This window comes from Rattus norvegicus, chromosome 8 (assembly GCF_036323735.1).
Source record: "Rattus norvegicus strain BN/NHsdMcwi chromosome 8, GRCr8, whole genome shotgun sequence".
NCBI lineage: Eukaryota > Metazoa > Chordata > Mammalia > Rodentia > Muridae > Rattus > Rattus norvegicus.
Window position 1 is genome coordinate 55,127,948 of NC_086026.1, and position 26,963 is coordinate 55,154,910.

General features: G+C 50.4%; 1 protein-coding gene and 1 long non-coding RNA gene across 9 annotated transcripts; one reads left to right on the forward strand and one right to left on the reverse strand.

The window, feature by feature from the left end:
* Positions 1 to 1,143: 1,143 nt before the first annotated feature.
* On the reverse strand, positions 1,144 to 18,499 carry Sidt2 (SID1 transmembrane family, member 2). Of its 7 annotated transcripts, none has more exons than XM_006242941.5 (28): positions 16,461 to 18,499; positions 14,899 to 15,020; positions 14,533 to 14,697; positions 14,404 to 14,449; positions 13,750 to 13,851; positions 13,560 to 13,643; positions 12,114 to 12,213; positions 11,856 to 11,921; positions 10,525 to 10,618; positions 10,148 to 10,200; positions 9,836 to 9,847; positions 9,306 to 9,377; positions 9,086 to 9,157; positions 8,847 to 8,909; positions 8,014 to 8,132; positions 7,650 to 7,723; positions 7,495 to 7,561; positions 6,972 to 7,045; positions 6,712 to 6,835; positions 6,311 to 6,428; positions 5,785 to 5,921; positions 5,442 to 5,550; positions 5,162 to 5,238; positions 4,946 to 4,992; positions 4,602 to 4,707; positions 4,082 to 4,192; positions 2,662 to 2,775; positions 1,144 to 2,567 (listed from the first exon to the last, which is right to left on the reverse strand). In XM_006242941.5, exons 1-28 carry the CDS (start codon positions 17,019 to 17,021, stop codon positions 2,505 to 2,507), a joined length of 2,952 nt encoding a protein of 983 aa, XP_006243003.1. In that variant the 5' UTR covers positions 17,022 to 18,499; the 3' UTR covers positions 1,144 to 2,504. The 7 variants fall into 7 exon arrangements, with proteins under 7 accessions (XP_006243003.1, XP_038937364.1, XP_006243004.1 ...); XM_039081436.2 differs by lacking the exon at positions 9,836 to 9,847 and adding an exon at positions 9,924 to 10,010; XM_006242942.5 differs by lacking the exon at positions 8,847 to 8,909.
* Positions 14,997 to 22,190, forward strand: LOC120094332 (uncharacterized). 2 transcript variants are annotated; one of them, XR_010054368.1, is made up of 2 exons: positions 14,997 to 15,838; positions 22,012 to 22,190. It is a non-coding gene; the product is annotated as an uncharacterized LOC120094332 (long non-coding RNA). The 2 variants fall into 2 exon arrangements; XR_010054369.1 differs by lacking the exon at positions 14,997 to 15,838 and adding an exon at positions 18,645 to 21,530.
* The last annotated feature ends 4,773 nt before the right edge of the window (positions 22,191 to 26,963 follow it).

Here is a 26,963-nt window from a genome sequence, read left to right on the forward strand (position 1 = left end):
GGTCCTGAGTTCATTTCCCAGCAACCACATGGTGGCTCACAACCATCTGTAAAGAGATCTGATCCCCTCTTCTGGTGTGTCTGAAGACAGCTACAGTGTACTTATAATATAGTAAATGAATAAATCTTAAAAAAAAAAAAGAAAAAGAAAGAAAGAGGACTAGGAAACATGGTCACCCCTCCCTTCCCTTCCAAACAGTCCTTTTCTTGAAAGATTCTACCCCTTAGAGGTTCTCACTTATCCCCTTTGTACCTAGCTACAGTGGGCCTGGGAAGGGACAGGTTCACGGGTTAGACAACTGCTGTCAAACCTGATGGTCTGAGTTCAATACCCAGAACACACACAGTATTGACAGAACCGGCTCTCCTCTGACCTGCACATGCTGCTGTCTGTCTCACTCACTAAATGTCACTTTTTAAAAGGTAAGACTTTAGTGGTGTCTCTGAGCTCTGCCCCCAATTCTGGGAACTTCAGGGACCTGATAGAGGGAGAAGGAGAAAGGAGTAGGAGGAAGAAAGGGCTCTTCAGGCAGGGTCAGTCTCACCCAGAACTGGCCGCCTGATTTAAGTTACTGGTGCATAGAGCTACAGCACCTCCTCGTGGCATCTGAAGGAAGGGTCATTAATCAGGAAGCTGGAGTTCCCCAGAGATGGCACTTGCCGTCCAGGGGACTCCCAGCCACTGATTATGTCCTGAATTCACTAGACGGGATCCCCAAACCCTGTACTTTTGGAAATCTAAATAAAAACTCCCTCCTCTTAGATTCTGCTTGCCAGCCGTTCCTGAAGTTTCTAAAACCTTGGCCTGCAAGCACTCTGCCCACTTCGGGTGCATCCTGGGCACGGGCTGGATACCCATCTGCCTAGTTGGGTGGAAAGGACAGTGGGCAAAGGCAGGTGCTGTGTGCCTGCTGAAGGGTGACACCACAGGGAGGAGGCACAAGCACACTTTCAGCATCCTGCTCCCGTCAGCAATGCTTGGAGCAAGGGTCAAATGTTTACAGAAATTAACGGGTGGTCTGAGGATTTTGAGGAAAACTCTGGTGGAAACAAGGGACATCAGTATCCAAGGTAGCCATGCACAGAAACAAGAAGGGAGGGTCAGAATAAATGGGACACGGAGGCTCCTGCACCTCCCCATCAGTAAGACCAGATCCCAGGTCGGGCTGTCTTTATTGAATGCACTCGTTCATAGAAAACAGAATTGCAACCGTAGCATGGAGGAACACAGAACAGAGCTCAGAAACAAAGGCCCAGACCTGCCTCTTCTCCCAGCCCAAGAGCTAGAAAACCATGGTGGAGAGGACTCTTGGCATCTGGAATGGACCTGGTGGAGTGAAGGATAGCCAAGGACTAGAGTGGCCGGGGCCTAGAGCTGGGTGACTCTGTAAACGCCAAGGACCAGAGTGGCCAGGGGCCAGAGCTGGGTGACTCTGTAAACGTCAAGGCTCTTAGGCCTATGTGACTAACACAGAACTTGGCTAAATACTGGACGGAAACTCAGAAACCAGCCCTGAGTCCTTTGGTGAGACAGGACTAAGGACTCACAGGGACTTGGCATGTCCCTCCCTTTCTAAGACAGGCACTGGGACTCCTGCTCCCCTGAAAGAGGCAAAAGGGGTTGTGTGCTTGGCACCATCCCATGGCCTCTGGACATTCTTGGGCAGTGTCAATGGCACTGAGGGGCCCCCATCTGGGGCTTGGCAGGACTGAGGGTACGGAAGAGGACAGTAAGTTGCCACTTCCCACCAACCCCGGTGCTGGCATCATTCTAGTGGCTGGTAGGATGAGGTGGCCTCTGAATTCAGTCCCCAGATCAAAAGATTCAGCCTGGGCTGGCCCTCACTGCTGTAGAGCCAGCTCCACGCACAGGTCAGGGAGGAGGGTCGTACCTAGACCCCTTGTGGGCCTTAGCACCGAAAGCCTGGCACCAGCCGGCCAGCCCCCAAAGTCTCCTACCTGCATCCATCCTGGCAGGCCAGAGTGGGCAGTGATAGCCAGCTACAGACCCAGGGAGAATGTAGGTCCTGGTGCTGGACAGAGAATCAGGCACCAGACTATGTCCTGGGGCAGAGCACGGGAAGAAGAAAGGCTGTGTCCTAGGCCAAAAGGAGGGAAGGGATGGGTAGAATGCAAGGCATGAAGGGGGCAGGACATTGACTTCCTGCCTTCCTCTCCAAAGGGACAAATGGAGAGCCAGTGGATAAACAAGACAGATGGACAGACCAGGGTCCTGGGGAGGACCGGACACTGAGAAGCAAGCAGCAGCAATTTGGCCAGTGTCTGGGGTTGCGGAGCAGGCCTCCTCCGCAGCAGAGGTAACTGCAAGGTTCAGTGTCACCAGTAACTGTCCTGAGTCAGGCCTGAGCTGGAACTCGCTGTCTTGCCACGACGTCCAGTGCTGGGTAGCAGAGCTGGGACTCACACCCTTGGTGCTCCTGTGGCAACTGGAAGGTGACGCAGAGGCGCTGGGCCCATGAAGTGAAGCCTGGACCACAGACGCTGCTAGAAGACATAGATCTTGTCCCGCTGTACAGTGTCCAAGTCGTCATCCAACGTCAATAAAACCTAAGGGTGGATGGAGGGTCAGACACTGGAGAGGAGGGGCTGTCTGCTCTACCATCCATCCCCTCTGCCCTCAGGCCAGGCACATCCCACATACCAGGAAGGACCCAAACATAGCAATGGAGGACAGGAAGTGCCAGATGTCGTGGTCATCAAAGAAGTCAAGGAGGATGCAGTCTCGGTTGTGCTCCCTGGACTCTGCGGGGGTTTTCTGGCAGGGAACAGAGTCAGCAGCCTACTGAGTCTGCTCTGCAGGGACCAGCTCCACACCCACCAATAACCCGGTCCCCGGCACCATCCCGGGGCAGGAAAGTGTCCTGTCTGGTTTGGGCTCGCTCTGGCCCTCTGCAGCTAACAACGGCTTTTCTTAGATACACCGATTCCACCCTTCCCTCCTTCCTTCAGACTCATCTTTCCTTGATAGCCATAGGAGGAGGCTGCCATTACAGCTTCTGCTCAGGTCAGGAGGGCCCAGAAGCCCCAGCTCTTTGCCTACATGGGACTTGGTCTTGTTCTCAAATTACCTCAGGGTAGGTTTCCCCCAACTACTATACCAGGTCATGGTTGTGATGCTTCTGATCCTCCCTGCTCTACCCACAGTCTTGCTGCCACAAACATTTCCTGACCCTATGTCTGGTACAGTCTGTGCTGAGACCACAGACCAAAACACATCTGACCGCATACAGTACTAGGTCCTTGCCAAGCTCCCAAATCAGTGTTCTCACACATCAAAGCTGCCTTGGTCATTCAGGTGACAGTGCTAGAGCTCTATACATGAGACTTTCTGGCCACGAGCAAAGCCTGCCTCCTCCAAGAAGCTCTCCCAGGCCTCCTGACTTAGAGGTCTCACATCTTCTGCACACTCCGCAACCCCGACTTGAACATGAACTAGGTGTGGAGAATGTAGCTCATCGACAGAGCATGTGCTTACTAAGTACAAGGGCAGTTTGGATCCCTGGGCTTCAAACAACAAAAACTAGTCATGAGCTAGCCGTGTCTCTCTTGAACTAGACTGTGAGGTCAATGCCATGAAGGCAGGGGCCACATCATGTTCAACTCTATTCTTGTTGTTTTTGCTTTTCAAGGCCTGGTGTTTCTGTGTAGCATCTGGCTATCCTGAAACTCACTCTGTAGAGAAGGTAAGCCTCAAACTCAGGGATCCACCTGCCTCTGCCTCCTGCGTGCTGAGACTAAAGGTGCGTGCCACAATGCCCAGCAGACACACTTAGTTCTTTCAGAGACTTAGAGTTTGATGCACACCGGGTGTCCTTTGAGGCAGTAAAGAAACCGACGTGGCTGGCTCCCAACCACAGCCGCCATACACTAGCTCTATGCTGGGGAAGGCCCTTGGCCTCTCTGAAACTCAGCTGCCTTTGAAGTAACAGGTCCAGATTCCCACGCTGGCATGTTGAATATCAGGAGGCTCGAATGACAAGTCAGTCACTAGGGAGGGCTTGGCCCGAGGTAGAGAACTTGCCATGGGTGAGCTTGCTGCCAGCCTGGAGGCAACTACTCACCTGCCACGTGCTGAGTCCCTGGAAGAAGAAGAAGAGTGCGAAGCCCCAGACCACGGAGGTGCACACGATGCAGAGCAGAGGGATGAGCTTGATCCTCTCGCCGCTCCGGAGCTAGGGAAGTCTGCAGCCGTCAGCCCAGGCTCCTCCCAGATTCACAGGCTCACACAGAGCCCAACCAAGTACATGCTGGCAGCCTTTTGTCTTTACCCTGATGCCCGCTTGGAGCTAGGTGTCCACGTACCCACAGCCCTGAGCCAGCAACAGCACTGGCTGGGAGCTCCCTCACATTGTATACAACACGGAGAGCCAGGTCCTCAAAGGCCTGGCCTATCACAGTGAACTGAGGCTAGGGGCGTGGCTTGTGGCAGAGCACATGTCTAGCAAGCAGCTCTCAGGAGTATTTACCACCCAACCACCCAAACCGCACCGGCATAGATAAACAGAAAGAAAAGCTTTCTTTCTCCCAGTGCCCCCCTTGTCCCCATAAAACAGAGCAGTTGCTCTACCCTTTCCCATTCACCTTCATAATGATGTAGAAAGCAAAATACAGCAGCAAGTTGCAGATGCCAATTGCCAGCAAGTAGGACGCAAAGTCATTTGGGCGCATGATGAGTCCGTAGGCAGCCCTGAAAGAGGGAGTGGGTTCTGGGGGAGGAGGGAGGGCCTCACCCTGCCCACACCTCCACCATGCTTTATCATTGGTTTGGACTATGTTCAGAGGCTCACAGAAGGTTCTAGAAGCCCAAGGGTCTTTAGCCCCAATTCCTTATGTTCAATGCTTCAAAACTGTCCATAGCCCTTAAGTCAGCCACTGGCCGACTATGTATGTCCCCAGCTGGCTCCACAGCCAATGGCCACACTCACAGCGACCAGTTGATAATGTTGCCCATGACCAGAAGCACCATGCGGTCCTGGAGGGAAGCAGAAACATGGGGACTGAGAGGGAGAGAGAGATAGGAGGGAAGAGGCAGAAAGTTCTTGTCAGCCAGTACCCACCCCACCCTGGTTCTCTGACACACCTTGACCCCACAGGGAGGAGGGGAGACAGAGGAGGAAGGAGTTGGGGAGCTGAGCAGGTACCGTGTAAAGGGGCCCGCTGCACTGCCGGATGCAGTCTGTGTAGAGCACATGAAGGATGCGGCGGAAGATTCCGGAGTCTGCAATGAGAAGGCACAGCGCTGACAAGGCATGGCTGAGAGGGGTCTTCAGAGGGCACCGCTCAGCAACACCAAAGAGTACTCTGAATTTCCCACCCAGGGCTCACCCAACCCAGTCGAATCAAAGAGAAATCAAAGGTCCCTGTGTGCCCAGGTGCCCATGACCCCCCCAAGCCTCATACATGCCCTGGGCATGCTCTCACCCAGCTTCCAGCGGCCCATGTAATACAGCTGAGTGCTGAGGAGAAGCGTGGAAATGATATGGATGACTGAGAAGACGATCCAGAAGGCTGTGTTCCCTTTGCCAAAAACCTGTGGGGAAGCCCACAGGACTGAGGGAAGCAGAGGGTAGCTGCCCCCATGTCCTATGTCTGCACCCTTACTAGGGCAAGCTCTCCGATTACACAGGGGCCCAGGATGGCCCCTTAGGGAAGTAGCAGGACCTCTTCTGCAGCTGAAGACAGGATGAGTGCATGGGGACGGAGGTTTGGAAGGGGCGTGCGTGTGCCTTTCCTACGGGGTGTGCAGAGTAGACCAGGCCCTCACCACACCCAGGACGGAGAAGAAGATCACAATGGCCAGGCAGGCGTATGCGCTGTAGGCGCTGGCGTTGATATCTGGGTGCCGCTTCTGGTAGAGCTTCAGCATGCAGAGGCCAGCAATCATGTACATGAACGAGGTATCTGGGTAGAAAGAGGCTGTGAGCTGCAGACAGCGGAGGTTCCACACACAGAACTCCCAGCGCAGACAATCAGAGCTTTGGAATGCATCAGCAAGCTCAAGGTCAGGGCTTTTGCTCCAGCCCCTTAGCTGCCCCTGAATTGTACCACTTGTTAGCTGGTCTGTTGCTCCCTGAAGTTAAGGACAACTGAGTTTGAGGGTCTCAGTATACGAACACCCTGAAGTCAGGGAGCGTTTTCTGAGTTCCTCAGAGTTTCTGTACGGATGACTGGAAAGGAGACAGCATAGCCATCTTCTAGAATGGAAGCTGCTCTCAGGAGCCAGCCTCAGAGCTTCCTAACAGCTGGTGACCTAGGATAGCAGATTCAGTCAGACAAGGGGCAGCACTCACCGAACTGGAAGTTGGTGTAGTTGGGGCAGACGTGGTAACAGGCACTCAGTAGCCCCTCCATCATCAACGCTGTGCCCATGGCATAAAATAGACCAAAGTGTTTGGGGATCCCACACTCCTGTGGGGAGGAAGTGGAGGAAGAGAAGTTCAGGTGAGGGGGAAGAGAAGGGACCTGAGAGGAGACCCGAGGGGAGTAGAGGAGGAAAAGGACTGCATTGGGTGGTGAAGTGGGTAACAGGGTGGGTTGTGCAAGGCTGTGCAGAGAGGGTAGGATGAGCCAGGACAGACCTGACCAGGGCAGACCTGGGCAGGGAGGGCAGTGTTGGGCTAGATGGAGCAGAGTTGGACTACTCGAGGTCAGTGTGCCAGATGGAAGCCATGATGGGCAGTGGCTGGCTTACCAGAGCATAGAGGTCATTTCTCAGCAGGGCCCGGTTATGATTGATCTCCCGCTGCAGGATGATGAGCAGGAAGAGCAGACCAAGCAGAATGTACCCCAGGTTGCTGAGGATGTTGTTGAAGGCGCTAGAAGGGACGAGACAGGCTTGCCTGAGCCTGCGGCCCTCACGTCTGTGCTCCTTCCTTTCTTCTGCCCACCAGGCTTCACAAAGCCCCACCCTGCCTACTCTACCCATCCCTGGGCCTCCAGCACAGTCCCCACCTGAGGTTGCCCAGTGGGTGGGCACAGAGGAAGTTGTAGTAGCAGATGTCCTGGTTCCCCGTGACATTCACCACCTGTGTGTGTATGGGGGCGGGGTGTAGCTATTAACATGCCTGACTCAGCAAGGAGCCCATGCCACACACCCTGGGTCCAACTAGCAAAACAAGGGCAGGACCAGCATGGCTGACGTGTGCACACGGTACCAGGCTGGCAACCCTTAGGTGGCACGGATGCCATCGTCCTCTTTATATATATAGTGACTGAAAACTCCAGAAATTCTTGCCTCACAGTAAGGGGAAGGAAGTCACTTATGAAGTCCTGTGACCTGTTTTGTAGGCCCCACCCCAGCCTCATGCTGCCCCCAATCTGCAGATGAAGAAACTGTAGCTCAGAGCAGAACTGGGATTTGAAAGCTGTTCCCACAATCTATGACCTAATGCTCACTGCAGACACCCTGTCTGCAGTGGCTCTGAAGACTAAGGCAGAGTTACAGACCAAGAAGAGCCACCCCTCAACCTCTCACCGTCTGGTAGGTGATCACCAGCTGCACCACAGGAAGGGCGTAGAAGACTGCAATGGTGGCTATGTTCCTGAGGGGGGAGGGGGAGGTAAGGTTGGCAGGAGCCGAAGAGCTACCCTATGCAGTAATGGGAGTGCCGGTCTGTATGGCCCACTCACCAGAAGTAAATCTGGTACTTTTTCCGTAAAACACGTTTGTCCTTTCGTGCCAGATCAGCCACACAGAGGTATTGCTGAGAAGAAGCAGGAGTGAGCCTCTCTGAACCCTTGATACCCGGTTAGTCAGACAAGTGGGCATCCCTCAGACAACTCAGTGGCCAGGGTTCTGACCCACACTTCAGTGGTGAAGTATGCCAACAGGATCCGCTCTATGGGTCCAGGCCAATTTTTCCTGGAATCTATCCTGCCTGTCCCAGCTTAGCTCTTTCCCCCCTGCTTTCCAAACGCACCAGAGGTGCTGGGGAAGTTGCACAGAGTCCCTTCCTCCAGAGCCATCTGGGCAGGGCAGGCCTGTATGTCACACCTTGGTTCGAATGACGTTTTTGTCTGAGTCGATGTCAGTCAGTGTGTCATAGTCATCCTCTTCCACGGAGCTCATGGAGTCCAGTCGTGGCCGAGCTCCCACTGGGTCAAAGGAGCGGTCTAGGAGTGACAAAGGAAAAGGGCTTGGGCCAGCAGGAACAAACACTGGGTCTGCCCCCACCCATCAGAAGCAATGTCAAAATTATTGAACAATGGGGCAGAGGCAAATTGTGGGCCAGAGCTCAGGGCAGTGGGGCAGGTGGCTCAGGTGCTGGCCTAACTCGGCAGAACTGCTGGGGAGCTCTGCCAGGGACCACGGCGCAGGAGTGACTTCAGCCCTGCTCCACTCCTGCCTCTGATCCCTGGGTTAGGGCTTCCAGGCCAGGACACTGATACACTAAAAGGATTGGACTTGGCCAATCATGCAGATTAGAGGTGCCCAGTCCTGTTGGGTTCTGAGAAGACATGCCATGGCCACCCCTGAGCTAAAGCCCTAGTACAGAGGCAAGGGCTTCAGGAAAAAACACCCATCTCCTGTCTCCAGAAGCCTCCTCCTGTCACCTCACCTGGGCAAGCCCCTAGAGACCAGGTGACACCCAGACCCAGGATCCCATGGCTAGCAAACCAGGGAGGGAGGACACTGACAGGAGGACATCAAGGTGGGATATCTGATGGTGGCCAGTGACAATCTTTCTCAGAAGACCATGGGCTGGCACAGGTGGCACTTGCTAGGAAAGCCATGCACTAAGCATCTTTCTGGCGACCAGCTCCATGGATTGACCATCCTGGCAGGAATTGATTGGCAGGGCAGCCCTACCCCCTCCCCACATCTACCCATGGCAATGCACAGCTGCCGCATCTGGCCAGAGGGAAGGCGCCGCTTGAACTGGTCGTGCCCTTCAAAGGAAAGGGAAAGTTACAGGGGAACTGAGGCCATGGAGCCAAGAGAGGAAGAGGGGGCAGAAGAGCAGCCCTTCCCTGGTTCCAGCAAATGGCAGAGGCAACCGCCCACCAGGAAGTTCCACCTAGTCAACAGCAGCCCTGAAGCACATCCCACTGCCTGGCCCACTCACCCTGGTAACTGTAGGAGAGGTCCCCTGAACCTGTGCTTTCAACCAACCCGTCAGTGGATCCGGAACCATTCTCTGCAGGCAGGAAGGAGTGACCTCAGGACAAGAGTTACTCTAGATCTGCTCCTAAAGACTTTGGAGCAGCTGCAAGGGCATGCCATCAGGGGTGGGGCCAAAGGGAGCTGTGTCTGGGCGTGGGCAAACAGCACTGACTGAAACGTACCAAAGGAGCCATAGTTGTAACCCTCATAGGGGGCACTGCCAGGAAACGAATCAGCCAAGACCCGAGGGTGACCTGCAATGAAGGCCTGTGAGCGAAAGGAGGCCGACAGCCAGGGGAGGGAAAAGGAGAGCCTGGGAAAGACAGCCAGGAGCCATGCCAGCAGTAAGAGAAAACATCCCGAAACCCACCGAAGCCTCACCTCAAGCGCCACCCTGTGTCCTCCTAGAAGAGGGGACAACCAGACATGGTGGCTCATGCGTGTAACCCTAGCACTCTCTCGTAGCTAAGACAGGAAGACTGCTATATGTTTAGGTCAGCCTGGCACACACACTCCCTGGGCTATGAATGAGATCTTGTCTAAAAGTTTTAATTAAAAAAAAAAAAGATGGAGAGAGGCTGGTCAAGGAAATAACACATCTAAGCCATCAAAGAAGATGGTATCTGTGCCCGGGCCCCTCCCTAGGAAGCGCTTGTGCGCCACATTCCTCCCGGAGACAGCAGCTCCTCTGCCCACAGCGCCTGGAGCTTACCAAGGAGAGAAGCTGAGAGAGAGGTCCAAGCAGGAGGGAGGGCAGAGAGAAGTGATGGAAGAAAGAGAGAGAATTGGAAGTTAACAACCTGAGGCTGAGTGGCACTGCCTGAGACACCAGTACGGGCAAAGGACAGTTTCCAGGTGGCTATGGAGGGGTGAGCCAAGGGCCCAACCTGGTTCCAGTTGTGAAGTGTTACTCCTAGGCTGAACATAAAGAAGCCACCAACCCGCCATCCTCTGACCAGTCCCCTTCCCATCCCTGCTCCCATCTCCCCACAACAGATCCAGCTAAACCGTCCCCTGGAAATACCGCTTTCTGGGCAGGCTCGGTCTATGGCCACCAGCAAGGTCTTCTTCCTTTGCCTGCAGGAATTCAGAGGACAGCTGAGACAGGATGAGGACCCGCCCTAGGCTACGCTAAACTTCCCTCTATCCTCTAACCCATCCAGAGTCTGGGTTTCTCCCACACCAGGAGTAACAGGGTGTTCCCAGCTTGGGAAGGAGACGGAGATGGCAAGAGTTTGTTTTACAAAGACATGGTTCACGGATCATAGATCCCAACAAGTCTTGTAGTACCTTGAGGCAAGAACAAGATCGCCCAGGGCCAGCTGGGATCCCACCACACTCTCTCCCACACCTTCTGCTCAATGCCCCAGAGCAGGGAACAGCTCAGCAGATTGGCCTCACCTCCAGTTCTCCCAACAGGCCAGCAGCACAGTCAGCAGGTAGAACGACAGGAATATGCCCAGGCAAAAGAGCATCCCACCAACGTAGGCCTCAGCTAAGGGAGGGAAAAAAGGTGAGTACAGCAAGAACACAGCAGCCCACCCCACACTGCCCCTGGATGCCCAGGGAGCTCTGCGATCTGCCTCTTCCTCCCCTGAAGGCAATGTCCATCCAGGATGAACATCCGTCTATGACTCAACACACTAGACTCTGGCAAGTGCCTACCTGCTCATGGTGGTCCCTAAGGCTTCTCTCCTACTTGTAGTCAACTCCTCGTTGACTTAAACTTCAAACGACAGCTCAGAGCTCTACAGCCTCAGTGACCCGGCCTTTGCTCATCCCAGCTCTGTACCCTACAGAGCCCTCTGGCCCCCTCCTCCCTAAGAGCTGGACTGAGTACTAAGTCCCCATTCTAGCACAATTCCTTACGTGGCTCTTCTGTTTTTAATTAATTGATTGACTTAGTGTGTGTGCTGGGTTTATAATCACTTGTTTAAGATGCATTTACTTTTACTTTTATGTGTGAGTACTCTGCCTGCATGTGTGTATGTGTACCACCCACAGGTGCCTGTGGAAGGCAAAGCATAAGATCCCTTGGAACCAGAGTTACAGGTAATTTGTGAGCAACCTGCCACCAGAGTATTGTGAGATAACACTTGGATTCCCCTGGAAAATCACCCAGTGTTCTTAACAGCTGAGCCATTTCTCTAGGCCCTGTTGCTTTTTCTTGTTATTTATTTTGTTTTGAGACAAGGTCTCATGTTCAAACTGGCTTTGACCTCGCTATGTAACGAAGGGTGAGTCTGGGCTACTGATCTTGTCTTTACCTCCCAAGGCTGGGATTAAAGAGGGTGGGCCATGCGCTCGGCTCCTCATTCTCGTTTTAAGAGTCCACAGTTTAGAAAGGACTCCACTGGAAAACTCAATAGATATTGCTCAGCACTGACTAGGGGCCTAGTACTCTAACTCTGGGCTAAGTCCCACAACAGAATATATCCAATGGCATAGCTTTTACCATTTCTGTCACAGACTCAGAGGACAGAGACTCCTCTGCTAAGAGGCAGAGTGTGAATGAGAACTTGCTCTGTCAGTTTGGCCATAGACCCTGTCCCGTATTACACAGGGATCCACTTTCTGAATTTCTCTGGCTGGAAGCCTGCTTTCCACTGTCCCAGTGCCTGCTGGGTAGGAGGGTCCTCACCGCCCCTCCCATTCTGAGAACAGATGCTTTCTTGGATCTGAGAGGGAGCCTCAAGGAGGTTTTCCCATCATATTCAGGTGCGCAGACTTACAAGTGACAGCCTGAGAGACCAGCACTGACAGGGTTTTCTGACGGTGCCCTTGATCCACTGGTTCATCTGGAAGTAAAATGTCAAGGTGGAAAAGAAGTCATTGCTGGGAGCTGAGCTGGGGCTGGTGGAACTAGGCCTTGGGGAGTCTAGGACCTGACACTTGTGTCCTAATGAATCCACCAATAGCCACTCGGGCCCTTCTATATCTCCTGGGAAGCCTCTGAGCCTGACCCTCCCAAGCTAGTACATGAAACATACCTTCCACGAAAGGGTAGAAGGGCAAGGACCCCCCGCAGGCCTGGTCCTCAGTCTTCACCACCACCACCACATAAAAACTGTTGCTGGGGAAGTCTTTCCTCTGCAGGAGGAGAAGAGGAGGATGCTGTGACCATCACTGTTGCCTTCCTTTTCCGAATATGAGCTTTGGACCAGAAGCTCCAAAGCCACTTGCTAGATGTAGTTTTATGTAATCCTTGCATAGATCCCCAGCCTCTCACTTCAGTGATGCTGATGGTCTAAACATTGCCTCTCAAATGCCAGGCAGGTGCTCGACCACCGAGCTGCACCCCCAGGAGAGATGATGCTGTTCGTTATCTTGGTCAAACAGGCCTTGAGGAGTCAGGATTAGGGTCTAAACCCACACCAATGCTACAGCCTGGTGAGCAAATGACCATGTATGCGTCCACACAGCTCGTCCTGGGCACAAGCCAGAGATGGCTCCACTCCCATACACCACATTACACAGGAGCAGGGCGTGGGGGCGGTGGAAGATCAAGCAACAGTAAAAAGTTCCTGAACCCGTGGCTACCAAAAATCATTCAAATGCACACTGCATCCAAGGTGCTTCTAAAAGCGCTCAGTCATGTTGCACTCTGGGTGTTATGACCTCAGCCCTGGTTCTGAACACACATGTACCATATATTCTACCACAGCACATGAAGCCAAGGAACACTGTCTGAAACTCAGCCTGGATGCTAGAGTATTGCACATGCTGAAACTCAGTGTGTTTACTGAACACCCCAAGTTTCTGCTCTCATAGAAACATTCAGTGACGGAAAAAAGACTTTTGGTATTATCTTCCTGTCCTACAAGCATGTGAGGATAAAGTCGGTGCACCGTGGGTCTTCCTGGATTGTGTTAGGTGAGGATGTTTGGTTTGGACAACCATTCTGAGCTGCTAAAGGAGTGTTGACTTGGGATTAGGAAAAGATGCTTTAACAATTTTTTAAAAAATACAGGACGCCTCATGAATTTGCCCATCATCCCTGCACAGCAGCCATGCATAGGGTCTATACCATTCTTACTACAGCACATGAGCTGCTGAAGTGAGAACAGTTTCTAAAATGGCCCTAAATGTGCTTCTGCGACACGGTAACATACACTGAAAGTGGCACCCTCAACACTGGTAATTATAGAACAAAAAGGTTGGTTTCTGGGTAAATCTATGCCGCTCCCTTGTAGTGCAGCTGGTCTGTACCTTCATGCTATAGCTGAGTAAAATCCCTTGCTGATTTAAAAACAAAAACAAAATTAAGAGCCAATGAGGGGGCTCAGTGAATAAAAGTTTCTCAGGCACAAAGGGTGAAAGTTTAAGAAGCCCTCCCGTAAGGCAGGAATGGGAAGAGACCAGGACAGGGTGTGGAAAGTCATCTACTTCAGCAGCCAGCCCCGTCTGTCCCCCAGAAGGGCACGTGCATTTCCTACCTGCACAGTGATGGCTGCCTTCTTAGTCATTGTCTGGTACATGCCGATGAAGGCTACATTGTTGTCAAGATCATAGACTGGGCACTGAGGAGGAAGGAAGGAAGAGGCAGATGGATGGAACTGGGCCCTGTCCCCGTTTTCTAATGTCCCCACGACTTTCTGGTGGAGGAGAAAATGGCACACAGCTTACCAGGACATCCTGGATGGAGATGACAGAGCAGGGGAAGGCCTTCTTGGAGGTCACCTTGACAATGACAGAGTCCACACCATCAGGAAACTCGTATTTGAAGTACTGAGAACAGAAGGAAGGGCAGGGAGAGTGCCATCTCAGGAGGATGCTCTCTCTGCTCCTCTGAAGGGAGGTTTCAGAATCTTCTTGGCTCAGAAAATGAAGCTACTTGGGGAGAAGAGCTGTGACCATGAGCCGCCCACTCCTGCATGTCCCTGACCACCGATATCCTGCAAGCTCAGCTGGGCACACAGGACAGTGCCTGAGAGACAGGGGAGGAAAGACAGCAAGCAGACCCTGTCACTGTACCACCCCTGCCTGTCTATCCATACAGGAGCTCCAAGAGTCCCACTATCGAGACAGGGTTAATTTGCTGGTCCTAGCAATTCCATGAGTACTCTGCTCTCATGTTTAAATCTCCCCCGATTTTCTTTTTTTCTGTTGTTGCTGAGACAAGGTTTCTCTGTGTAGCCCTGGCTGGCTTAGAACTTACTATGTAGACCAAGCTGGCTCTGAACTCAGAAAATCCACCTGCCTCTGACTCCCAAATGCTAGGATTAAAGGCATGTGTGACCATGCCAGGATGAGGGACCCCATTTTGATAAGGGATTTTACCTGGGGTTGGGCTGCAGTGGTATTGAAGGTAAACAGCTCCCCAGTCCTACATGGAAAGAAGAATCCCATGATCACTCTCAGAACTTGGGAAGAAAGCTGGGGCTATACAGTGCCTCCTACTCTCAATACCTGAGCACGAAATTGTCCACACGGTTGACTCGGAGCTGGTAAGTGGTATTGACTGGTGACAGGGTAGACACATCCACATAGAAAAACTGGATCTCAGACTCATTCTTGGTGGGGGGCTGACACAGAGTTCGTTCAACTTTTTGGTAGAGGTACTTACGCTGGTATCTATGGTCCAAGACAGAGGGGCATGACTAGTCCCAGTCAGTCTGAAGTCTTCCTGTCAGGCCCCCATACCTCCCACTCTCTGGGCTGACATTGGGCTCAGGGAGAAGGGAGAAGGGAGAAGGAACACAAAGGTTCCCTAGGTGAGGGTCCCCGAAAACCTGGCAAGGCTGCCCCTCCCTACATCCCCCAGGTCCTACTCACAGCCCTCGCAGGATTAGGGGCACCTGGAAGGACACAACAGCCTCCTTCTGGCGGACCACGAACAGCAAAGGCGCCCCTTTCTGTTTGTTCAGGACGTTCACAGACACTCGCACGCCCTCGGTCTGCAGAGAAGGGAGCACCCTCACTCAAACTCTGCCCACTGCTCTTCCAACTCCTGACTCTGCAGCCTGCATGCTGAGCTCTGCCCTAGGCTATCCTTCCTGGCCAGTCAGGACACTGTGCTTCTCCTTGTGAGGAAATAGGCAGTGTTTCTAGAAGGGACTGACCCTGTCAGGTCTGAGGCTTGAAGAAGCTCGCCCTTGGAAGACACGGGTTTGTAGAGCAGCAGAGATCAGGCAACAGTGGGATATGCAGCAAAGACCTTAGAAGGTTCCAGGATAGCACACACATGGATACTTGTATACTTGTATACACATGTTCCTGTATGCACACACTAACACCAGAGAGCAAGAAGTGCCCTCAACTTTCTTCCCTGTGAACTAGGAAACCAGCAAGAAGCTCCGGTTCCACTACTACTCTGAAGGCCAGAATCCTACAGGGAGGGGTGTAAAGGAACTGTGTCGCAATACAAGATGTCTCTCTAGTTCTGACTATGGGCCAAGCTGTGAAGTGACCTTACATCTGAACCTCAATCTACCCCCTCTTAAAAAACAAACAAACAAAAACAACCCCACCCTTTGCTGAGGACAAAGCGACACACGACAGTGGGAGCTTAAAAGGGAACAAGTCACAACTGCAGGCAATGAGTTGTTAGGCTGCTGAAGCCAAATCTAGGGGTAACATTTCCCTGAGGGATAGGTGCCACTTCTGGGATGATCCTGGATATGGGACTGACTGAAAGGGAGATCAAACTTCAAGGAAATGGATCCTGATGGTCTGCCAGAAACCAAACTCCTCTCGTTCCCAAAGAAAACCTCAGGTAAGTCCACCTCAACTCCAGTGTTTCCCAGTCAATCCAGATCGGGCCTTGGAGAAAGAGCAATAGAGCTAGGCGGCAAGGCTTCTCCCAGGCTGTGTCCTGCCTGAGCCCATCTCTGCCAGCCTTCTACTTTCACTACTGGGGAGAAACGAGTAAGAAGTCGGAGACAGTTCTGCCTTAGAAACAAACTCCCTTTTCTCTTGCTACTCAGCTTTCGAGGGCCTTATCTTGTCACCCTCAACTTACAAGGCCAGCCGGCTTTCTGAGGCAAGGAGGTCTGTCTCCTTCACCTCGCTGTGACGTGTGACCGAGCTTTTCAGTTCTAAGTTGGCCCCATCTGGAGTTGTCTGAGTGAGCAAGGCTGGAAGCCTATTTCCCCCTCGCCCTGACCTCACAGAGCTGCCAGATTCAGAGCCAGGTCACGGAGCAGACCAGACCAGTCCTGATCACAGCTGGTGGCAGAAACTTCCCAAACTGCCCAGCTGGAGCTGCAGGGAATGCTGGTGGAAACCAGGTCTTGGCAAGGGGATTGCGGTTCAGGGACTGGCGGAGAGGGCAGGGGCAGCATCAAATCCAGGTCGGGCGCCCACCCTCTCCGCCGCCCGTGGGGTCCCAGGCTCACCCGGTTGCGGGTCACGGTGTGGTTGAAGGTGTAGATGTTGACTAGCTCGCTGTTGACGTCGTCCGCGTAGGTGCGCTCAAACTCCGCGTCTTTCTGCGAGACGTTCTTGGGCCCCAGAGCCCCCAGGTGGCTCTCGACGGCGGCCACCAGGAGCACGCACAAGGGCAGACGCCAGGCGATCATGGCCCGGGGCGGCGGGGGCTGGCGACGGGACGGCGACCGGGCGCGTTGCGGCTGCCGCAGCAGCTTCCAGCATCTCACCGGGACCAGAACTTTAACCCCGGCCTGAGATAGGACGCGTCCCCTCCCTGGAGCCGCTCCTGGGCCTCGCGCGGACCCCGGCTCGCGTGGGCGGCACCGCGACCCGCAACCCCAGCCCGGCCCAGCCCGGCTGGAGACCCGGCGTCCGCTCGCGCCCGGAGAGCCGAGGCGGCGGTGGCCCTGGCCCGTAGGCTTCCCGGACGCGGGCCCTTTAAGGGCGGCGGACGCGGCACAGAACTCGGGGCCACCAGGCGCCGCGCCGCGGTAAACAGCGGGGCTGCGCCCGCCCGCTGACGTCATGGGAAACCGACGCGGATTTAAAGGGCCAGACCTCGTCTAACTGCTTCCCACGCACCGTCGCCACCTCCTTCCTTCGCAGTCCTGTGGGCGTCTAGAGTGATATTTTTTCCACGAAGGATAACTAAGTGTTGGATTCTTGGTGTTGTGGTCCGCGTTTTTGTTTTTTTGAGACGGAGGCTCACATAACCCAGGCTATCCTGGAACTGGTTATGTTCGCTTGGAGAATCTTGAACTCCTGATCCTCCTCATGCCTCTACTGCTTGGTGTTGGCGTTTCAGGATAGTTTCACAGTGCCCAGTAAGTGCTGGGTCTTGTTGACAGATTGTCTCTGCTCAAGCAGGAATTGTTCCCCCAAACCATTACCCCAACTTCATTTTTTTTCCTCATTGGTTCATAAAAACCGAAGAAGCGCCTGCCCACTGAACGAAGCTCAGCTGTCGTCACTCCCCTCTCACTGTATTGGGGACAACCATAACCAGGACACCATAACCAGGATGCCTTCCAACCTGTGAGCTCTGTCCCTACTCTGCAGAGGCTGCTTTGTTTGAACAAAGCCCACGTTAAGATTCTGACCTTTAGTTGTCAATTGGCAAAACCTTTTAGAGGAAATATTTTGGCTTAAAGAGGCTTAAAAGAGCTTTATATCCTTCAACCCAGTCATTCCACTCCAAGGAATGTGTCCTAAAAATAAGAAATACAAATAAAATATGTGGGCAGCAATTTGCATCCCTGTGATCTTGAAAAAGCTCAAAGGAAACCGCTTGTTCACAGTGAAGGGGTGGTTAGGGAAACTACTATGAAGCCAACCAAAGAGATTCTTAATAACATCGAAGGGACATCTAAGGGAATTCAGGAATAACACTATACAAGTGGAATATAACCCAAATTTTAGACATAACAGAAAATATGCACAAGAATCGAGCTGAGGTGGCATTTGCCCGGCCTGAGTTCTACACCAGATAGGAGAGAACTAACTCCACAAATTTGTTCTCTGGCTTCCACAGACAGCTAGCACATGTGCTTGCACACGTCACACACAAAGGGTAAATGAGGTGTCTCAGTGGGTGCAGCTGCTTGCCGTGATGCCTACTGACCAGAGTTCCATCCCTGGGACCCACATGGTGGAAGAAGGGAAAAACCTGATTCTTCGAGTTGTCATCTGACCTCCACATGCATGCTGTAATGCTGTAGCACACGTACCTCTGAAACATACACATACACACAAGTAAATAAAGATGTTACAAAGAACACACACACATATAAGGCCTTGGGCTCAATCCTGTTAGGAAAAGGATCATTGGCTCTGGAAGGCCAAAAGTTCCCAACACAAAGGAAGATTTATTTGCTACAGGAGGACAGAAGGCAGGGAATACAAAACAAAGACAGGGAGACTGAGGGTGAGGGAGAAGGGGAAAAGAACAAGGGAGAGGGGAAGGGGCACATTTCTGAGGACAAAGGACTGCCCCTGGGTAGAGAGGAGGCAAATGGGGCGCATAGAAAAATGACGGTTTATAAAGGTAAAATGGGAAACCCTGTGTTAGGATGAGGTGTTTAATTTTAATTGGGCATGTTAATTAGGAGAGACGAAGGGGCATTTGATTGCTGGACTTCAACACTTTGATAGCTAGGCCTTGGTAGTCAGCCTCAGGTGGAGGGATTGGCCAAATAAGGGAACAGACCTTGGGGTCTAGCTTTCGGAATATATAATGTCTTTTTAGAAAGAGAGAATGAGAGAATGGTAAGGCTTGCCAGAGCCATGCTCGCCAAGCTTAAGCCGGCCAGAGTCCCTTCAAACCTCCAGTATCATAATAAATAACTCGCTACAGTTGTATGTGTTGTATTTCTGTAGACGAATTTTGTGTTTGAAGAAAAAATATGGCCAACCCTGAAGCTGTCAGATGTCCTGGCTGGAAGCATATAGCTAATGTCTCCTTTGTCAGAGCACTATCCATTGACAAGAGCATAGCAGTCTGGACTTCTGGTACTGTCTTCTATGGGGACATTCTTCTCTCTACCAGCTATAAATATTTATTCTCGCCACAAATATTAGTAAGTACCTACTAGGTCCTCTTCTAAATTGATGGGTAAAAAGCAGAATTATAGCTGGCCTGTTCAAGGGCAGTATGTTTGAAGAAGCAGACCACAGCAGGAGCAGCAACAAATCCCAGCCACAGGTACGGGTTAGCCTGGGCAACAAGGGCCTGTATCAGCAACAGAACATGTTGACATTGTACAGATGGGTCAAGTAAAGCCCAGGAAGTTCATTAGTAGCTCGCCATGCTCATCCTGTATGGGAAAGGGGAGGGAATATGGGTAAGAACTAAGTCTGGGGATTAATCATGTGTTCTGGTGTTCTGGAGACCCCCAGCCCCTGCTCTTAGGCTTGCAACTTGTTTCAGTACTCATTAGCACATCTCAACCAAGCCTGGGCCTGTGCACCCTCAGAATAACAAGAGTTACTTCATGGCAAGCTCTCCAAGCAGCTGGTATCCCACCTAGATAATTAGAACAGGTTCCATGTGCCAATTTGGCCTCACTTTCTCATTTTGACCCTGCTCAACTTGCCAGTAAGTACTCAGACACTCCAAGAAACACTGCGCCTGGGTGTTTACTTAACAGCCTGATAGCATTTAAATTACTGTAGGCCATAACCTTCCCTGGGTGCTTCAAGATCAGTCTCTGCGACAGACTAGCTGGTGTATTAAGATCAGTCTCTGCGACAGACTAGCTGGTGTATTAACTGTACTAACTCAAGCTGTGAGTGGAGGGCAAGAGGAAACATTCTAAATGTGACCCTTGGATGAGTGTCAGGCATGGTGGGTCATGACAATACTCTTAGTGGCTCTGAGGCAGAAGTAGGAGGATCATAAATTCAAGCATATCCTGGGTTACAGATGTAAGACACTGTTAAAAAAAAAATCACTTAAGAAATGCCCATATTGGGGTTGGGGATGTAGCTCAGTGGTAGAGCGCTTGCCTAGCAAGCGCAAGGCCCTGGGTTCGGTCCCCAGCTCCGGAAAAAAAAGAAAAGAAAAAAAAAAAGAACTTTTGCAACAAAGGTGGGGAATGCCTCTGGGATACACAACTGTGATGTATCCTTATTCCTGCTTGGTTTCTTTCTTCAGTTACCTTTTGTTATGAGGGAGGGTGGGCAACTAGGAGGCACACTGAGACAGGGTCTCTACAGAACCCTGGCCTATTCTGCAGGCCAGACTGTCCTGGAGGACATGGTAGTCCTTCTGTCTCAGCCTTTGAAATGCTGGAATCCCAGGAATCCTGGCCTATTCTGCAGGCCAGACTGTCCTGGAGGACATGGTAGTCCTCCTGTCTCAGCCTTTGAAATGCTGGAATCCCAGGAACTCACCACCACACTTGGCTCTCTCAGAAGAGATCCTTCCCTTGGTCAAGGTTTCAACAGTTTAACCTCTGAATGGGCAAGACCCTGGTTACCCACGCCCTGGACAAGGGCAGCAAGCCCAGAACTTTCCTCTGCTTCTGCCCTTCCCTCTAGGGAGCAATTGTTATGAATAGGTCCTTTCTGAAGCCTGTAGAAGGCCAGCTTGTCTTGTCGGCATAAAAGGCAGGGTTGGGTCTCAAAGCCAGACTTGTGGGCCCACAGGGAAGCTCAGGAAAGGGCTTGGGCCTTCTCTGCAAGTGCAGCTACTGCAGTCTCTACCATATCAGCAAGAGCTCAGTCCTGCCAGGCATGATGACACACACCTCTAACCCCAGCCTTGAAGGGTAAAGCAAGGAGTTCAAGGCTAGTCTCAGTGACAAGACCTAATCTCTAAAAACTAAAACCAAATCAAACCGACAAAAGCTCAGGCCAATCCTGGCTCTAAAGGTACAGTCAGACTGCCAGGCCTACAACACTCCCATCTCCCTGTGGGGACAGCCTTCCTGAACTCAGAACTTACTGGGCAGAAGAAAAGGGAGCATTCACTAGACAGCTGATCTGGTTCCCAATCTGGCTTGGCCCTGGCAGATAGATTAATGGAATGCAATCAGGTACATAATTTAGAAACCTAGGGGAAAGCCTGCAGCCATGACTACGGATGGTTGGCAGAGTAAAAACAGACTTTGGAATTGAGTAATGGTATAACTTTAACCCAGAAGAGAAAGGTTGCAAAACCAAGCTTTTGAAGGAAACACATTCAAAGTTCCCTGTTTTCATGTGACTATGAGAGGGGCTGTTTCGGCACTCTATGGGCTGATTTTTAGAGAGGAAGGAGACTCAGTTGAGGGAACGCCTCCATGAGATCCAGCTGTAAGGCATTTCCTCTCAACTAGTGATCAATGGGGAAGGACCCCGCCCATTGTGGGTGGTGCCACCCCCACCCCCCACCGCTGGCTGGTGGTCCTGGGTTCTATAAGAAAGCAGGCTGAGCAAGCCATGGGGAACAGACAGTAAGCAGCATCCTCCACGGCCTCTACCTCAGTTCTTGCCTCCAGGTTCCAGCCCTGGCTCCCAGCTTGAGTTTCTGTCCTGACTTCCTCCATTGATGAACTGTATGTATCTGGAAGTGTAAGCTGAATAAACCCTTCTTCCCCAACTTGCTATTTAAGGTCCCGGTGTTTCCTTGCAACAAAAGAAACCCTAAGACAAGTTAGTACCAGGGACTAGGGTATTGTGATAGGCTTGGCCATGATTTTGTTTGGAGGAATGTGGACTTAGGGACTTTGGATTAGTAAAGCATCAGAATGCTTTAAGTAGGGATTAATAAGCCTTATTTGTAGGAACATGAAAGACAGTGGTATCAAGGGTGATGTGAACTGTGGGGGTCTGGCTCACGAGGTTTCACAGAAGAATTTTAGTATATTGCCTAGAGTTTGTTCTTGTGATATTTTGGTGAAGAATGTGGCTGCCTTTTGCCCTTGTCTGAAGATTCTAGCTGAGGCTAAGGTGAAGAGATTTAGATCAGTTGTACTGACAAAGGAAATCTCAGAAAAGCCAAGCACAGGCTCTGTCCTTTGTTTCTCTCTTATGAAGAGTCCCCTCCTGGCTGCCTGCAGAAGAAAGTCTCCTTGCTGCCTTCTGATCAAGACATAGAACTCTCAGCTCCTCCAGTACCATGTCTGCCTGCCCAATACCATACTTTTGGCCATGATGAAAGTGAACTGAACCTCTGAAACTGTAAGCCAGCCCCAATTAAAAGTTGTCTTTTGTAAGAGTTGCCTTGGTCGTGATGTCTGTTCATTACAATGAAACTCTAAGGCAAGCCCATTTAAAAACAAACAAACCCCCAAGTTATTTGAAATAAAAAACTTGCCGAGCACATGTGAAGCTCTAGGTTTTATTCTTCAATCACCGAGAGAGGCAAGGCTGCTGTATGTTCTAACACTGTCCTCTAACTGTAGCATCCTGGCGTCAGGGGCTGGAAGATTATGAATTTAGGACGAATGTGAGCTATGTAGACTGCTTCAAATCCCAAAGGTAGAGTGTGACGTCAGAAAATTCAAGTTAAAACCCCACTGCATGCAAGTCTCATCCCTGTTGTCCTTACTACACAGATGGTCCTAATGCCTTCGTGTGTATCTTAACTAATGACCAGGACGGGAAGCTTGGCTTGGTGGCACAGACCTGGAATCCCAGCTAGTCAAGGGGCTGAGGCAGGAGGACCACAGATAGAAGGCCTGCTGAAAATAACTTAGTAAGACGTGTCTCAAAACACAAAAGGGCTTATGACGACTGCAGTTCAGCAGTAGGGAACTTGCCTGGTATAGTAGGAGCCTAGATTCCATCTCCAGTACTGGGTGTGTGTGATGGTGGGGTGAGCAAGGGGAAGAATTTTTAAAAATTAGCAAGGGAAATGAGAGTGAATTGCTCTGAGCAAATGGGCAGGGTTTTCTGCAAGGGAAAGATGTCACTTTCTGTTCCCTATGGCTTCAGCTTTCATACTGAGTCACTCAGTCCCTGTATCTGGTTCCCTTTGGCCATGTGACAGAACTGAAAGAGCTTTCCAGGAAAGGCTGACTGGGTATCAGGTTGCAGTACACAAGTGTATAAATAATACATTAGTACAAATCCGTGCCTCTAAGGATCACTGACAAGAGACCAGCCGATATCTCTTCCACCTGAGAAAAGCTTGAGCCTTGTCCTAGTAAGTCAGGACGCTGCTAAGAGCTTTTGCCCATTTCTGGTACATCTAAGATCACAGGCAACTCTACAGTCCTAGTCCTTTTGTTCTCAATGATACACTGGCTCCCCTCTCACACCTTCTCTCACTGAACTGGCCTGAAGCCTCTGAGAGGATTTCCTCATTCCTATGATCTTCAAACCAGTTAAGCCTCTTCTACAATCCTTATTTCCTCCGAACCAGTCTAGCCTCTTCTACTTCACTTTTCTTTTTAGGACAGGGTCTCCCTGATGAGCTTTGGCAGGCCTGGACCTCCGTATGTAGAGAGGCACTCCTTATGTAGACCAGATTGGTTCAACCGCAGACTTCCGCCTGTCTCTGGCCTTCAAGTGCTGGGATTAAAGCTATGCACCACCACACACACTCAAGCTTCATCAGTAAAAATTTTCACTAAATTCTAATTACACAATTGAAGTTTCAGAAATTTTGGTATTATGTTTGTGTTGTGTCTTTCTGCTTGTGTTTTGAAACGGGGTCTTATGTAGCCTAAACTGCCCTTGAACTTCTGATCCTCTTGCCTGTACTTCCCTGAATGCTGGGGATAACTGGCTTGTACCATGCTTGGCTCCCTGCAAAACCCCCTTCTTTGTTCTTATTTCAATTAAGGCAGGGTCTACTCTATAGCCCAGGCTGGCATAGAACTCACTATACAGCTTACACTGGCCTCAAAACCACACAATCCTGCCACAGACTTTGTTTTTTTTTTTTTTTTTTTTTTTTTTTTTTGTTGTTTTTGGTTCTTTTTTTCGGAGCTGGGGACCAAATCCAGGGCCTTGAGCTTCCTAGGCAAGCGCTCTACCACTGAGCTAAATCCCCAACCCCACAGACTTTGTTTTGAACAGGGTCTTTTTATGTAATTCTGGCTATCCTGGAGCCCACTACGTAGAACACAGTGGCTTCAATTCAAACTCACAGATCCATCTACCTCTTCCAAGTGCTGGGATGGCTGTCTTGGAATTCAAGAGATCTGCCACCATGCCCCAACTCAGGCCCCACATTTTTGAGTGATTCATGTTCGTCTGTGTGTTGAAGAGCTTGTGTGTGCTACAGAAGTCAGTTCTCGCCTTCCACCATGTGAGAGGTCATGCTTGGCAGCCACTGCCATTAACCCACTGAGCCACCTCACCTGCCTTCCTGCTTCTGTCTTCAAGCAAATTTTACTTCTATTTCTATTTATCACTAGAAAAATAATCTCTAGTTTCACAGAAGCTGTATAACGTCACTGAGAGAAGTGGGTACTCTGGTAAAGATCTGTGTTCCTGAGTTCTGATTTACTAGCCAGATGATAGCGAAAGAATGTCTGGGGGTTGGAGAGATGGCTCAGTGGTTAAGAGCACTGACTGCTCTTCCAGAGGTCCTGAGTTCAATTCTCAGCACCCACATGGTGGCTCACAACCATCTGTAACAGATTCTGGTGTATCTTAAGATGTACAATGTATTCATATCCATTAAAAAAATATTTTTAACGGTTGGGGATTTAGCTCAGTGGTAGAGTGCTTGCCTAGCAAGCGCAAGGCCCTGGGTTCGGTCCCCAGCTCCAAAAAAAAAAAGAAAAAAAATATTTTTAAAAAGTAAGCTAGAATATTAAAAAAGAAAGAATGTCCATTCATTCATTCTTTTATTTATTCAGTGCCTGGTCTGTACTTGTCCCTAAACTGTACTAGGAACAGAGAGAGCCTTAAAGCATCTTTTTTATTTATGTAGGCTTGGGAGATGGCTCAGCAGATAAAGGCAGTTTGCAGAGCCTAAAGAACTGAGTCCTGTAACTAGAACCGATGTGGTAAGAAAACAACTCCCAAAGGCTGCCTTTGACCTCTGTGGGTCACTGTGGTATGTGTTCACACTCAAAAATATAAGTAGTTTTAAAAATAAACAAACAAACACTTTTTTTAGTTTATGGAGGACATCATGAGAACACAGACATTAGCAGTAAGACAGACTAGAGCTAGAAATGGGACAAAAGTTGGAAAAGACTAGCCAGTAAAGGGGACAGAAACATTAATCCAGACAGTAGTCTCGCCCTGAGCAGCTGTACTTAAGTTATATGCCACTAACATGGGCGCTAAGGGAAGGCTGACCTTGTAAGCCAGTAGCTGTCAACAAGCATGCTGTTGTACTTGACTCTTTATTAGTATGCTGTGTTAATGTCTTCTTGTAAGCCAGGCATGGTGGTGCATATCTGTAATCTCAGGACCTAAGAGGCTGAGGCAAAATGGCCAGTTTGAACCTAGCCAGGGCTATACAGCAAAAACCTGTTTTTAGAAAATTATTTATAAATGAGCTAAATTTAAATGAGCCAGGAAATAAGGCAAGAGGCCTACATGGGAATATACTGTATCACAGACAAACACTGTTCAGCCAAACACTAAAGATCTTTGATTCAGAATGGCTATGTAAAAATGTGATCAGGTTGAGCCAAGTGGTCCAAGTCTGTTCTGTAATTCCTGTAGGCTCAGACCAGCCTGTACAACACAAGGAGGCCTTATCTAAAAATAATCTAAAAGGGCCTTTTAGGCAACCCACAAAGGCAAGGCCTGTGTGAGTTTGGGTAGTGAAAAACGTTTCATTAGATGGGTCAGAAACGGGCTGGAGAGATGGCTCAGTGATTAAGAGCACTGACTGTTCTTCCAGAGGTCCTGAGTTCAATTCCCAACAACCACATGGTGGCTCACAACCATCTATAATCAGGTCTGGTGCCCTCTTCTGGCCTGCAGGCACATACACGCAGGCAGAAAGCTGTATGATGTATATATACATAATAAACAAACAAACAAATAAATAAATGTATGTTTAGATGTGTCAGAAACAAAACCATCCTAACTTATTTCTATAAGCATTTGTAGCTTGCACTTTAATGCAGTAGCAGCAATGCAGAAATATGGCAGTGAGTGGTTAAGGGAATGTGCCTCAGAAAGCTGTAGCCACATCTTCCAGCTGTAACTACTGCTTCTGTGCTGTGTCATCAGGAGTACCACCTTGGTTTAGTCTTAAGAGCATTTACAGAATGCCTGGAACATTTCAGCTTGGCAGACATGAGCAATGGGGCCAAGGTTCATGTCCTGTACTGGCATCATCATGTGTCATACTGGGACTGATGACACTCCTTCAGTTCTGATAAGACAGTCTACAGCACACATTCTGACTAAACTATCTGCAAAACAATTCTAGCCTTACCTATATGATGGATGTCGAAGGAGGCAGTCCTGTTTTCTAGAGGTCTGAATAAGACCTCATCTGAGGTTTCATCTATCATTATATCCCCTCACCCCATGGCACTGGAAGCAGACAGCTGGCCTACTTTAAAGCTATCTTTCTGGCTAGGTGTGGTGGTAAACACTGTACCCTCAGCACTTGGGAAACAGAAGCAGGGTGATTAGCTTAGGATCATCCTTAGCTACACATGGAATTCCAGGCCAGCCTGAATCACAAACATCACAAACATCATCTTTTTGGGTATTAGAAGGATTAGATATACAGAGAATTCTATTTAACTACATGTAAACCTCCACATTCCCTTTAGATTTTAAATTTATGTTGCATCTTTCCCTGACTTTATTGACATGCTAACACAGAGCTCAGTAGTCCCCCAAACCCCATAGGTTTATTAGCACAAATTTTTGTTCCATAATGTTTTAATTTTAGTGTTGGTTGAAGGTGGGAAGTCAGACAGCCAGACAATGTACTTTAAGTAAATATTTTTATAGCCACACAAAAGCTAGGACGGAAAGGGGGACACTAGCAATGGAAAGACCAAAGCAGCTGCCCCCTCACCCAGGAGAGAAGACACATCTGTGATCCTAGCAGC

What these genes read in the sequence shown, in the direction of transcription:
- Sidt2 (XM_039081436.2), bottom strand. Translation starts at nt 17,021, where the DNA reads ATGACGTCAGCGGGCGGGCGCAGCCCCGCTGTTTACCGCGGCGCGGCG. An exon ending in TGGTGATCACCTACCAGACG is followed by an intron (nt 7,046 to 7,494) that starts GTGAGAGGTTGA and finishes ATACACACACAG; the next exon opens with GTGGTGAATGTCACGGGGAA. An exon ending in CATGGGCCGCTGGAAGCTGG is followed by an intron (nt 5,239 to 5,441) that starts GTGAGAGCATGC and finishes TTCTCATTGCAG; the next exon opens with ACTCCGGAATCTTCCGCCGC.